Below are 15084 nucleotides of genomic sequence, written 5' to 3'. Positions count from 1 at the left end.
CTCATTGCTACAGATACACTTGCAAGCAATATAAATAGAGGCCGAAAGACAAAAGGCTAATCTAGTATGGAGAGCCTGGGGATCGAGACAAGTGCCTAAGGAAGGGATTGAAGCAGCCAGTAGAAAGTTCTTGCCATGAAGAACACTCACTGCCTGCAGGTGAGATCCTCTCCAGTTAATTTGAGAGCCTCTCAAGCATGTCTGCTGAAATATTCTCCATGATGGGTTTGTCCCAGTGTGTTTGTGGGCTAATTGCTTGGGATGTGATATCTCCTGCCGAGTGGCTGCCTCCCTGAAAGTTAGATTGTTTACTCCTGCGACCGTTCTAAGGTGAGCTGGACCGATCTTCTCGACCAGTTTATCTGATACCACTCGGGATAATAAGAATGCTGCCAATACAATATGGGAAGATTATACATACATACATACATATTATAGACATGGTGATAAATACAGACTACAACAATGATATTTTATGAATATACAGTTACAGCACCTACATCATAATACTTGTTTTATATTTTTTTGGTTATTTAAGAATTTTGTGGTGATTCATGTTTCTTCCAGTATCCCGCGTGTCTGGGTGTTGGTTGCAAGTCATTCTCAGACAGTAATTTTACTAGTCGGTCAACCGTACCATATCGCCACTCGGTGATTAACTCTGTTATTCACTGGATAATTATCATGGTTAAGATCATCTTTGTCGTTATGTATTCATGTCAAAATATATTAGCATTTACATTTCCTGGCGAAGAAGAATATCAAGTATAGACAGAAATAATGAAAAAGGTGTGGACAAAAAAAACAAAGTCCGTACCACAACAAACTAGCGGGACCTCTATCACCCACAACACCTCAATCGACCCACATCAAACCAACATCAAGATGGATCGACCAAATCCTTACTAACTGGGACGCGACTTATCATTAAACCTTAAAGATTGATTACGTATTATGAGTCACTAAATTTATATATATATATATATATATATATATATATATATATATATATATATATATATATATATATATATATATATATATATTTCATGTAAATCCACAATGAAAACGTGAGTGATAGCGACTCATAATAGTGAGTGTAAAAGCGATAATAAATAGGGCAGTTGCAGTAAGAAAAGCACAGGTAGTTAAAAGACTGAGCCTTTTGACCACAATATAAATCCTATTTCTTGATTGTCTTCTTTCTTCTGGACAGAGCACAAAGGCCTGATACTGGTGGTGTTGTGACATGCTGGAGGTGGTGTGACGTGGTAGTGGTGTTGTGGCGTGGTGGAGATGGTGGTGTGACGTGGTGGTGATGGTGCTGTGATTTGGTGGTGATGGTGATGTGACGTGGTGATGGTGACGTGGTGATGGTGACGTGTTGGTGTTGTGACGTGGTGGTGGTGCTGTGACGTGGTGGTGGTGTTGTGACGTGGTGGTAGTGTTGTAACGTGATGGTGGTGTTGTGACGTGATGGTGGTGCTGTGACGTGGTGGTGGTGTTGTGACGTGGTGGTGGTGTTGTAACGTGATGGTGGTGTTGTGACGTGGTGATGTGGTAATGGTGACGGCGTGTGAATGGTGTTGTGACGCGGTGGTGATGGTGGTGATGGTGACGTGGTGGTGTTGGTGTTGTGACGTGGTGGTGGTGTTGTGACGTGGTGGTGGTGTTGTGACGTGATGGTGGTGTTGTGACGTGGTGGTAGTGTTGTGACGTGGTGGTGATGGTGGTGGTGGAACGTGCCAGTCCAGCCCCAACACATCCTTACTACGTCACGTCTAACTACCGTAAGAGGCGACCGGGGGCTCTCCCACACCTGGATATTTCACCTTCTCTCTAACCTCCCCGGTCCTCTTCCTTTTTCCTCCTTCCTCTTCCTTCTTATCTCCTTTTTCTCTTGTTCTTCTCTTCCTCCTGTTCATTCCCCTGTTTCTTCTCTCCCCCAAGTCCATTTTTATTTGTTCTTCCACCCCCTCATTTCCATACCGTGCCCAACCGGTCCCTCCACCTCAGGGTACATACAATCCTGCCTCCTGCCACCCCACTGGTGACCTAGTGAGATCCACATTGACTACAGTTTAGTGATTGATGACAGTTTGGGTAATCCGAGTATTCTAATGCCTGGTTGGTCTATGGCAGCCATCTCTCTTTTAGGTAATAATCCTTTACCAGGGTCAAATTTCGAGAGACTTACATGCTGATTCAGAGAGACAATCATCCCCAGACAAACCGAACTTGCAAGGAGCGTCAAATTTATGATCTCGCTCGATAAGTAGGTCATCCTACACCTATGTATTGGGTCTTCTTCCCTATGATAATGACTTATACCTGTGTCTCGCTATTAAATTGTCGCATTTTGAAGGGAGAGAGTTTCCAGGGTTTAATTTGTTTGCTTTTTTTCTCTCTAATCCCAAGATAATTTAGTCTGATTAGTTCCTGGAGACAATTAAAAGAACAGTGGCATCTTGTGTGTTTTCACCTGTGTAGCCGTAATCGTTGACCAATAGTTGGCGGACATACGAGTATTATATGAATCGTACTATTCAAAGAGATGAACCTAGTGAAAAAGAAATTGAAATACTGTACAGTACAGGGAAATTTACTAATTATTTGCTGGTTGACAGTCATTCATACATTCACTATCAATTTTATGTACAAGTAGTTAGGTTTACCTTAAAATAAACGCTGATTCATTTAACAGCGTATACTTTACAACGACCATACTGGCACGCGTAAAATTGGCATAAGACAGACAACCAGACCAGACCGACGCATGATTAGAAAACACGCTAATATAGTACTGTATGTGCGTGATCGTCAGAGTTCATCTGTGAGAAATGTGAGCCCAACAGCAAACTGTACATCAAAGTAAATACGGCTCGTTCCTTGAGTGAAGTAGACCACTTCATGGCGGTCAGTGTTCACCAGCAACACAGAACAGCTGATCTCGCACACTCAGGAAATATTTAAACAACAGCCGTATCATCATAATTTCCAATTCTGAATAAATAAGATTAAACTAATTTCTCCAATAAACCTAAGATATCTGAAATTAACCTGAATAATAAATTCGTTTCGTAAATCATTTTGTACATATCAGGGCTGTTTTCTGTAGAGTTGATATTCTTCATAATGTATCAAGACTGAACTTAGATAAATAACATAGCCTATAGGTACAGTATACAATCGCAACACATAACCAGATAAGTATCAGGAACAAGTGTTATCATATTTTGAAGGGGTGAAATATCATCAATGCATCAGTGATTTATCGATGTATAATTTAAATTGGTTTACAATTTAGGCACAAAATTATAATATCCCTTCTGTCCTCCTTATATTTTTATCAGTTATGTTCTATTCACATCTTTTTAATCATCACAACGAATAATTAGTGCCTGTAATGATGTAATCTTAACTCGTGCTTGTTGTTATAAACGTTACTTTACAATTTAAAAGGGACATAGAGCATTATTTATAAATACTACAAATTACGAGGAACCCAAGCCCTCATTATATAAAAATCTAAACATGTTTATAATATGAAATACACAATAAATTTGCTTTAAAAATTATTTGCTCTTTATTTGACATGATGCAAATTAGATTGTGATTAATGGCCACAATTCACAATCCATCCAGATTACACTATCCTATCACCACCTGGAATAAGTCCTTTCATATCATTGAGACATTATTTATTTAAAAAAAAATCCAGCTTTCTATTATTGATATGCTTAATAAATCTTGTTGGGGCCTTTGTGCCGTTACTCTGTAAAATTGATGACATTAGTTAGATACCTTTTGCCTTCTCGAGCTTGTTTAAAACTCTACTGCTCTTGTTACTTCTTTTATATTAATTTGTTTTAGATATTCGTACCGTCACGTTTTTTGCATATCAAAATCTTTTTAGAGCCTTAAAAAACACCAGTTTCACCTTCGGTATTGATTCGTTACGGTATGACAGCAGCGGCCTGTAGTAACAAGAGTGCTAGTGGACTGTGGGGTGGGAGGAGTGGGTTAGTTGCACCGCCCGTGTGCGCGTTGGCTGGCTTCAGGGAGTTGCTTACCTAGCAAGTCTTCTCAACTCCACGACCACGAGTCTGTGGGCGGTTCAGTCTCACGTCTGACCTTGGTGAGTTCAGGAGCGTGCCAGTGAGGTTCTACAAGAGATTGTCAGTGAGTGAAGGACGCATCTCTGCTTCCCTTCTACGGGAAATACTGAACTACTTCTACGGAAGTTATCCTTTGTAATTTGTAATTTTGTGGGTAAGTCACTATTTTTGTGTATGAAGCTCTATTTTTTTTTTTTAGTGAGTAAACGTCACTTTGCCCTCCTGCATCACCGTTGCTGTTAACACAGCGAATATAATATCCTAATACAATAGTACTGGGTGTTATTATTACTATGTTGTGACGCTACATGGTAACTTCGTGTTATGAAGTTCTACCTTGTTTTTATTGAACATTGGATGCTTTGATCTCCTGCAACTGCTACAGTTATTGCCACAGAAGTTACTATAAAGGTTGTTTGGATATTGTGCATGTCAGTAACAGCTGTAATGTGTGTTTAGTCAAAATGTTTGTTTTTTTAAGGAATTGTTATGGAATGTACGAAAAGTCTTTGTCGTATGATTGAGCGATGAGTGAGTTTCCCTCAGCATTTTTGGGAAGGAAAATTTCCAACTGCTTGTGACAGGCGAGAGACACTGTTATTCTTTTTTTTACAATTACAGTACTTACCGCAGGGGGTGGTATTTTTACTTGCTGCTGCTGCTCCTTCCGTAGGAGTTATGTGCTTGGTGATGTAGTATACTGTTTTGTAAAGACTGTGTTCTATGTAAAGCTCTCCTAACGGTTTTCAGTGGGTGAGAACGTGACTCCGGTAGGTAAGTGACATTCCAGTTTCTTGTCATTGCTTGTTACCGCTTACTACACTAGTTCCACTTTAGTTCTTGTGTGGAGAGATATTTACTTTTATTCGTCATTTCTATCACTTATCAGCTTATTGTTGTTTTTATGCAATTGGTGTGTTACAACCTTCATTATTCAGTGTAAATACAGAAAGAAACCGGAGTTCCCGCAGAAAACTTGCACTATTTGGTGAAGGGTCACACAGGAGGACACCCTTCTCACCACCGAACCGGGATTTGAGCCCACGACCGCCACACCACCATTATTGAAATTTTAAATGAGTGTGTACATACCGTATTTGTCTGTGTTTGTTCTTGTTCTTATATTCCTGTGTGCGTACGTGTGTATGTATTAGTACTCGTGTACCTCTGTGCATGTGTGTGCATGAGCACTTGCGTACATGCGTGAGTATTTGTGCTTACGCACTTCTGAGCGCTTGTGTGTGTGTGTGTGTGTGTGTTCATTGAAGTTAACCTGTGTGTTTTTCCGCTCGGTGTGTTTGTCCGTTTGTGTCACTGAATATTTTTGTTTTGTGTGTCTATTTGGCTTCTTATAAATGTGTGTGTGTGTGTGTGTGTGTGTGTGTGTGTGTGTGTGTGAGCTTGTGCGTTAGTCCGCTCTCGTTTTTGCGTGAGTGTTTTTCCAATGGTGTCTGTGTTCACGTTTGTTTACAGTACGTGCAATGCCGGATTTAGACCTGTGGAGGCCCATGGGCAGCCTCTTTGTGGAGGCCCCCCTCATTATAACTACTCCTGGAGTAGCTAGCCTAATTTCTATCACGCTTCTTTCTGAACATAGTTTTACGTGATGGAACAGATAAACATAAATTTTAAAGAATGAAAATAAAAATAATCCAAATGAATAAACAAATAAATAAAATATTGTAAAATGTGGAGGCCCCCAGATTGTGGAGGCCCCTGGGCAGCTGCCCACTTTGCCCACTCCTTAATCCGGCCCTGAGTACGTGCGTGTCCAGCAGTACCACAGTCAGGGGCAGAGGAAGTCTGGCTGTACGAACATACATAGTATATCATGTCGTGGACTTCAGGAGGAATGCTTTAAGACAGAAATTGTTCCAACCGGTTGACTAGATACTTGCATCACTCAGCTGCCGATCATTCGATTTTTTCCATAAAACGCAAAGGACTCTCTTAAGAAATATACAGTAGGTTATTGCATATTGGTCAAAGTGACATTATGCTTTCATTAAATACATCCTTCGCTGTCTTAATCAAATTTTACCTAAATTTGGTTTACCTATGTTAGATTAGGTTAGAGCTAATGCTATTCCCCTACAATAATTATTACGCTTAATTACTTGATTGCATCTACAGTACAGTATATACTGTACACACCAGTCTTAGTTTTCGAGAAAAAAAATCATTCTCGTAATTATGTGCAAAACCAATGACATAATTATTCGTTATGTGATGAACTGACAGTAAATAGGACGGACTAACCAATTAGTGATTTAGTTGACAGGTCAATCGACTATCTTATTTAAATTTTATTTGAATTAATAATCATATAACATTTTTTAGTTGTTTAATGGATTAATAAGTAACTCTCACTCACTGATCATCAAACTGGTTAAACCATTGTTTTACTGAAAGACCAATTAATTATTTATTTTAGTAATATGAGTTCCCAGTTACATGAATGATCTCTGAACTCAGAACAAAGCAACTGTTGTCAAAACCACATTATTCAACAATCAGAGATCATAGCCACATATCCGACCACCCTGTAAATACGACAGACTTCACCATCCTCACCACTAGCCCCCACGACATGACAGGTCACAGCGGAGTCGCTCCTCAGCTAGAGTCCAGCCAGTCCTATTGGCACCCACGACTCCAACACTGTCTGACTTTGTTTCTAACTGGTATGCTAATCTTTGTGTAACCACCTTTAGTTTCTATGCTTGTATTACTCTTAATATTTATTGCTCTGTATATTCACATGGAGTAAAGACACAAACTACAAAATTTACGTCGTATTTAATTTTTAGTAATATTAAGTTTGTGATGATATTGTATTTTATTTCATGGTTTAGGTCTGATGATGACAAGATATACAGTATTTGTCGAAACGTTTTCGAATAAACGTACTGCTGTTTATCCATACCGCTACATTTGTGCTGTTATTTATCATATATATATATATATATATATATATATATATATATATATATATATATATATATATATATATATATATATATATATATATATATATATATATCCATGATTCACTGTTATTAACGTCCCATTATTTACTTTGACTCATTAAAGGGTGCAGTCAGCATCGCAGTCTACGGGCAAGATGGACATGCTGTCATCCGCCAACAGTGTCATTCTCTCCACCAAATCGTCCATGGACTCTTTTTCCACCAGTATCCTCAACCTGGCAGACTCGGTGGGCACTACTGCCTTCCTGGTCATAATGGCAGGGGCCATGGCGGTCAGTGCTGGTATCGGTGGCCTTTCCTTCACCGGCATCGCCAGGGTGGACGAGTACTTTGGCTGGCCCCTGTGGTCAAGTATATTCCCGAGGTGGCGAGAGCAGTCCGGGGTACCCCTCCAAGAAAGGTAAATATTGCCATGCGTTATGGGTTTGTGAGTGACTGTAAATGAACTAATGTTATCAGTACCACCCAGAGGGACAAATGGTCAGAGCACTTGTAGGAAGATGGGCACACGCGAGTTATCTTATTTACCTAATGACCACCCATTAAGGGGGGCCGCCAGTGGCCTATGTAGGATTCTTCCATTGTTCTTGATAGTCTTGTCTAGGGTTATTTTGAAGCCCAATACTATTCTCGATTCCATAAGTCTACCACCCACTGTGTGAAGAAGTATTTCCTTATGTTCGTTCTGGATATTAACTTGGCGAGCTTGACGTTATGACCACCCTTTGTTACTCGTCTTCGAGCCAATTGTTAATCCACTTCAAAATCTTGCCTGTGATGCCATTTGCCTGGATCTTATAGGCTAGTCGTGCATTTAAGTCTTTGTCAAACACCTTGGAGAAATCCATGTACAACACATTCACTAGTAAACCTTTATCTATGTAGTCGGTTACCGTTTCAAGGAACGTAAGATTGTAAGGCAGGATTTTCTTTCCATGAAACTTGTGATGCGTTGATTTGCCTGTTTGATCAGGTGTTGGACGATGGCGTCCCTCAGAATTTTCTTGTTTTGCATACATGGAATGTAAGACTGATTGGCCTGTAGTTTTCTGCTACACTTTTTCTACCCCTCTTGTGTACTAGGTTGACTTGGCAGATTTCCAGCCCCTAGGAGCTTTACCTTTATCCAGAGATTACCTGAATAGTACCTAGGGAGATGACATTAAGGGTACTACATTTTTAAATGAGATAATTGCCGAATAGTGATAACTTCCATGATTTTTTTTAACTTCTGACTAGTCATAGACGATCACGTAGATCATCATAAGACTTAATTATGAATGAAGAGTTTAATAGAAATATATATCTTGATAAAATCACACGGGGAAAAGGGAAACAACGGAGCACCTTAGCTTTCGTCTTTATTCAAGACATCTTCAGAGGCAACTGGATTACATGGACAGAGAGAGAGGCTTAAATATACAGGGTGACCTTATATATATATATATATATATATATATATATATATATATATATATATATATATATATATATATATATATATATATATATATATATATATATATATATATATATATATATCGCACTGTGTTCATGGTTACTGGATATAATAGGAAGAAAATAAACAGTGCCGTGTGATGACCTGCTGCCCTCTTGGGAGGGGGAGGGGAGGAAGACGTTTTAAAATCATTACCTCGACCAACGACAGCTGGGCTGCACATACACATCACACAGAGATAGGTGACTCGAAGGCTCTAACACTGTCGCACCATCGTGACTAATATTAGAAAGAGAGCTACATTAAGAGAGTAATTTGTAATTAACAATGTTTCTGAGAGAGAGAGAGAGAGAGAGAGAGAGAGAGAGAGAGAGAGAGAGAGAGAGAGAGAGCATTGGTGTTCCCACCTGAGCAAGTACTGTACATACAAACATGCACCTGCAATCATCATTTTTGTAAACAAAGTCAAGTGGTAAGTAGCACAGATAATACAATGATATGTGTTTACCTGACGCCCCCATTCATTACAACAATCTCCAACCATAACCACCAAGCCTACATTATGAATTTACTTTAGCAGTAACCTACCATAATTACCATATCCTCTACCATAATTACCATACATCCATTATAAGGACTATCCTCCTTAACCACGAACAACAACTCCTTACAATAACAACCTCACCACACCACTACCATAGGTGCCCTAATCACCTACCAAAAGTATCTGACCCCCATCAACAGGCAACCACCTCTCTTAATCACTCCATACACAAAACACGCCGTCCATGACCTTCCCTCGCGCCATGTTTACATAACGGAGTTCTGTCTTGTTTGTTTACCCTACTTAGTTGACCCACAAGTACACACAGCTGATTAACGCCACTCTGCCAGGTACAGAGATGCATTGGGTCGGTACTTTCTTCCTATGCTGTATATTAAGTGCCGCTAAACTTTGAAAACATCAGGACAAAGCTTTATGTCTCCCAAGATGATAGTAAACATAACTTGTTATACATTTGTCAAGTAAAGAGGCAACCTGACTGGGTATTGGCAACCACACCTTCGTCAAGCACTCTGAGTTACCCTTCCTCAGTTCCACCTACCGTTGAATTTCGGACCCCACTAAACCTACTGCTGGTATCATCTTATCCATCTGTAGCATAGATGGTTGATTACGACACCTTCCTCAGAGAGGGAGATGCGCCGATTCTCTCATTCCCCGTTACGCGCTGCTGAGCCTCGGACACCGCAGGACTCAGCCACCGCCCCTCACTACAACCACTTTCTCGACCTCGGGTTATGGTTGTTGATCTTACTGCCCTACATATCTCAGTTCCCTCGAATACTTGGAAGCTGTGTTGGTCAATGTGGGTGATGAGAAGCGTCATAATGTCTACCTGTTTTTGTCTTTGATTCCGTCTGGCTCGAGCTGTGACTTTCCATGAATTCTTGATGTTTTAGTTTGTACATTTTTTACTCTCTTCTTTTTGGGGTCATATTGTTTCCCTTCTCTCTGTCTCTTCAGTTTTCTTTCTGTCTGCTTGTGTTCCCCGCCGCGCCCCTCTCCTTGCCCTTCCTCTCACACTCACACCCATCTCCTTTGTACCATTATCACCATACCTCCACTATACACTTCCACCACCACTCACTCCTCTACTACGCACCACCACCACCACCACACCTTTACCACAAATCATCACCAAACACCACACTTCCACCACACTTCTCCCACCACCACACAACACCACCACCACACCTCCACCATACCTCGACCACCACTACACACCACCTCCTCACTACCAATAAAAAGACCAACTCCTCACCTACAACACACCCTCACTACACCTCTCCACACATCCTCACCACATCACCACCATACCTCCACCATACACCACCACCACACCAATACCAGACATCACCACACCACCTCACCAGTACCAGACATCACCACTACACCTCACCACTACCGTTACCATCATGAACACACGTCCACGCCCCCAACACTAGCACACGAGCATGAACACACACCACCACACCCCTACACACTTCTATCATCACAATTACCGGGCTTGGAGGACTAATTCACGGTCAGCTACACCGAGAAGATCCTCTGCTCTACAAACCTATACTCCGTGACGCCGTAAACTACAATTTGCATTCGACATTACCAGAAATTTACAGTCTACAGTAAGTGCAGCGACACGTATTGACAACATCTGTGTAGTATACTGTTAACCATAGTAACAGCTCGAGTACAGTACCAAATATTAGTAGCTTGATTATAATGCTAAATATTAACCAGTCAGAGGACATCGGCACACTTGGGAATTATCTTGTCATTCGATTTTATTCAGTTGAGATCTTGAGGGTATTGTCACATATTGCCAGCTTGAATTCACTGCTACATATTGACAGCTTAACCACGGAACCATACACTGACAGCTTGAGTTAATTTCTAGATATTGACAGCTTGACCGCAGAACTATACAATGGCAGCTTGAGTGCAGTACATTATATATATGAACAGCTTGAAAACAGTACCACATATTGACAGCTTACATACAGTACAGAACCACATAATGACACCTTACTTGCAGCACTATATATTGACAACTGACATGCAACACCACATACTGACAACTTGAACGCTGTACCACATACCACAACACAGAACGCAATTACTCCACATCCTCGGGTTGAAGGCAATATTACATACTATCAGTTTGGGAGGAATAGTTCACACCGAAGGTTTCACGGCAGTAGGGCATGACGTACCCTTGAACAAATTGCATTTTATTATAAACTTAAAAAAACAGGAGAATACGAAATAGACAGACAATGATGTCATATATATTTAGCAATTTTAATCCTTGCGTATGTATTATAAATAAGCGAAAATAAAAACCAGTCTTGGCCATCGTAGAAATCCGCTAAATATTGATGGACGAATTTTATTTGACACGACTGTCCTATGAACATACACATGTTTTCATTACAGGTAGATCGATATACAGTACATACACTCCCGATTGCTAAGTCCAACTGTCCGAATACGAGAGATAGAAATGTAGGAAGGATAATCATGTATTTCTTTACTTTCTCTTGTCATTGTATCTCCCAGACGGACGTACGTATACAGTGTGTCTGTGTCTGTATGTGTGTTGAATGATTGGTGTACTCATATGGGTTCTTTGTTCCACCTCATGCCCAGAAACTCACGGGATCCATGGTTGTGTGCGTATGTGTGTATGTGCTCACACACACATCCAGATCATTGTCACACTTGTAAATAACACATAGATACACACAATTGTATGCTTATGTACTCTTACAAATACATAGGCATACATATGTACTCATATACATATACCTATGCACAAACATGTTTACACATGTACTTAAACACAAATGTATACATATGCACATAAACACCTATGCGTACATATGTACATAAACACAAATGCGCACACTTAAACAGTACTAAACTTGACTGAGTCTGAATCATGTTGGTTAATGTTCAGTTACATACTCGCTGAATTACTGGACTCGACTTCGCCTGGGTGGAGGGACAGGAGATGTGCGACTATCCCTTACGCCACCCGCACCACCCTATTAAATTTCAGTTCTCTATATTCATAACTATGGAAATGTATTATGAAAACACACACCCACACGCACATAATGTATTATATATCTATGTCCACTGGATGCCCACGTTGCCTTGTATCTCCTAATGAAGAGCCTCTTTTTGTCCAAACTGACGTACGTCCTCAGGTGTGCTCCATAGGTCAACAGTCACATACAATACAAGGAGAGTACAATGAGCTTCTTAGAGCCATGTTCACAAAAGCTGTGAACGTCTCCTTGGACGAATCCAAGTGAGAAGAAGGAATTCTCCCTGTCCGCCTTGGAGCAGTTGGCATATGCAAAAAACCTCCCAAATCATATTTGCCTGGAATCAAACGAAATGGTGAAGATGATGATCCCAGAACATCTGAGAGTGATAGCATGAGTAAACGATCCAAAGTTCAGGGAGGTAGTTCTCAGTGGGAGACCGTCACATCCCAAGTAACTAAACTAACTCTCCCAAAGGACAAAACCATCTTAGAGGAAAATGCGCTGGATATGCTTCAGAGAACACCAACTACTTGGAGAGAGCTTGTCTGCGGGCAGTGAGTGCTCCACATGCTGGGGATTTTCTTCTGGCAACCCCAAACTCCTCTTTAGCCGCTCGCCTCGATCTTCAGGTCCTCCTTGTTGGAATGGCCCTTAGTTTTGAGGTTCTCCTCCATACTGTTCACAAATGTATCTATGGCAACCAACAGGCAGACCAACATAGAAGCCACGCCTTCGTATGTGGAACTTCCGGGGATTGGCATAGAAGGCACAAGAAACTATGTGGCATAATCAAGAGGAGTCAACCAAACTACGGGGTGCCCAGCGCATAGGGAACTGCAGGTCTATAGATCCGATAACCAGTCTCCAGACGGTATCACGCTGACCACTGGAAGGATAGTAAGCAGCTGTTGTTGGACAACACATGTGCTTCCACTCTGACGTCCACTTACCTTCACCTGAGTGCAGCAGGAATGGGGAGGGCAGCAAGCCTTAGGGAAAACCAGAAGGAGGGAAAGTACACGAATCTGATCCTTCAACATTACTTTAGCCTAACTGGATCAGTCTCTGGAAACCTGAGGCACCAAGGCCCTAAAGTTCCTGAATAAGCTGGGTTCTAAGCTCATTGAAACCACCGGAGACACCAATAAGCATAAAGCTATTTGCCCAAAGCCTCAGCCCAGCGATCAAGAGTACGAATTTTTGCTGTATCCTGGGACCTCATGGAAGTTATTATTGCCTTCAGAAACGCTTACACTTCTCAACTTCTCCACTGCTTACTTTTTATTGCATGTTTTAACGACTAACTAAACAGTTGAATAGTTGTCTGCCTCGTGAAGTTCAATGCCAAAACATGTCTCATGGGAAAAAGCACATAATTTTAGAGAGAAAAAAGCATCTACTGTACACAAAATACATGTATGCCACTGAGAACATAAACTTACCCTCAGGTGTACCTCAATTTGAAAGCCTTAGAGGAGTTCAATACAAAGGATCGGTTTGATGAAGTTGGCGCCTTTGAATTACAATATATTATGTAATTTAAAAAAATAATGTAATCTTTAAAAAGCGTTAATAAGCCTTGTTAGTCTTGGGTAATTTTTCTTCACTTTCCTTTCAGTACATTTAAGAGACCCGTTAACCTTAGTTATCCTGCGAAACTGAAAACCAGAGAGCACGTTCAGGGGTAACTGAGCCAATATACTTGTCTGCATACATTTGATAATACTGAGAACTTCTTGAACGCGAATATTTCCTGACATTTTTGGCAGAACTTTCAGATACTATGTTTTGAGGTGGATTGAAATGACTCACTGCAGAAATATTTAGTAAAATATATTTGAACTTCGAATCACAAGTAAAGTTCCCTTGTATAGAGCAGCACTGAGAGTGTAGAGAGAGGCTGAGAGAAAGTGAGACCGGGATATTAAACCATGAATGAAAAATGTCATTAACCAACCAAACTCGGCCTAATTTAACGATTTTAGAAGATCTCTTAGTTAAGTTTGGTAAGGTTAGGTTGGTTAAATTGGTCAGGTTGGGTTTGTTTGGTTTAATTTGCTCATTCTTCATGTTTTAAAAGAAATTCAGGATCAAAGCAGAAAAACACGAGAAAAAAATATGTAAATTGAAATTCAGACCTTTGTTGAGATAAGGAGCAGTATTTACTTTATACAGGGTTACAAAAAAAACGGCAATAGATAGTTTAGGTGCATAAGAACACTTCAATATTCCCGTATGTCCTCTTTTATTAAGTGTGTCTATTCCATATAGTCTTTTCATATTTTTGCATTTTATCATTTAACCTCTGTTGCAGTTTTTTTCGTTCATAAACTTTATCAAATCTCATATCTTCCCCCTTATCTTTAAGTGTTGAATTATCAGAATTTCTTTATCAATTATCCATATTGTTTATCACCCGCAGGGATTTCGACAATGTTGGCTACGTCCTGAAGCTCCTGAAAGACGCCTTCACAAAATACAGAGAAAGACGGCATCGACAGTGAGAGTATTGTAACAGCAACACATCATAATACACACTGTTACGAGTTACAATACCACAACACTGCTCAAACAGACAACCCCAATATCATCACATATCCACCAACACACGACGCTGGACTTCATTAGTGCTAAGAAAACGAGTACTGTAATTCCTTAGTCAATAACCTTACATCCACAGCGGAGTATTCAATGCAATACAACCCTGGTCAAATATAACAAGTTGTTTACCACATCATGTACAAAGAGCTTTCCACTTCTATTGTGACTGTTTATTATCCCTTGATTATCATAAGTTGAAGACAATGTTGTACTAAGTTAAACGGAAATTTAATTTCTGCTAATAATCAGTTTATATATATATATATATATATATATATATATATATATATATATA

At 40.2% G+C, this 15084-nt stretch overlaps 1 protein-coding gene across 2 annotated transcripts; it reads left to right on the top strand.

Moving 5' to 3' along the window:
* The first annotated feature begins 4033 nt into the window (after positions 1-4033).
* Positions 4034-15035, top strand: LOC121853796. Of its 2 annotated transcripts, none has more exons than XM_042348164.1 (3): positions 4034-4272; positions 7212-7508; positions 14611-15035. In XM_042348164.1, exons 2-3 carry the CDS (start codon positions 7243-7245, stop codon positions 14690-14692), a joined length of 348 nt encoding a protein of 115 aa, XP_042204098.1. In that variant the 5' UTR covers positions 4034-4272; positions 7212-7242; the 3' UTR covers positions 14693-15035. The 2 variants fall into 2 exon arrangements, with proteins under 2 accessions (XP_042204098.1, XP_042204099.1); XM_042348165.1 differs by having other exon boundaries at positions 4041-4138.
* Positions 15036-15084: the final 49 nt, after the last annotated feature.

The sequence above is a fragment of the Homarus americanus genome, unplaced genomic scaffold, assembly GCF_018991925.1.
Source record: "Homarus americanus isolate GMGI-L3 unplaced genomic scaffold, GMGI_Hamer_2.0 scaffold18703, whole genome shotgun sequence".
Classification (NCBI taxonomy): domain Eukaryota; kingdom Metazoa; phylum Arthropoda; class Malacostraca; order Decapoda; family Nephropidae; genus Homarus; species Homarus americanus.
This window is presented reverse-complemented; position numbering and strand designations above follow the sequence as displayed.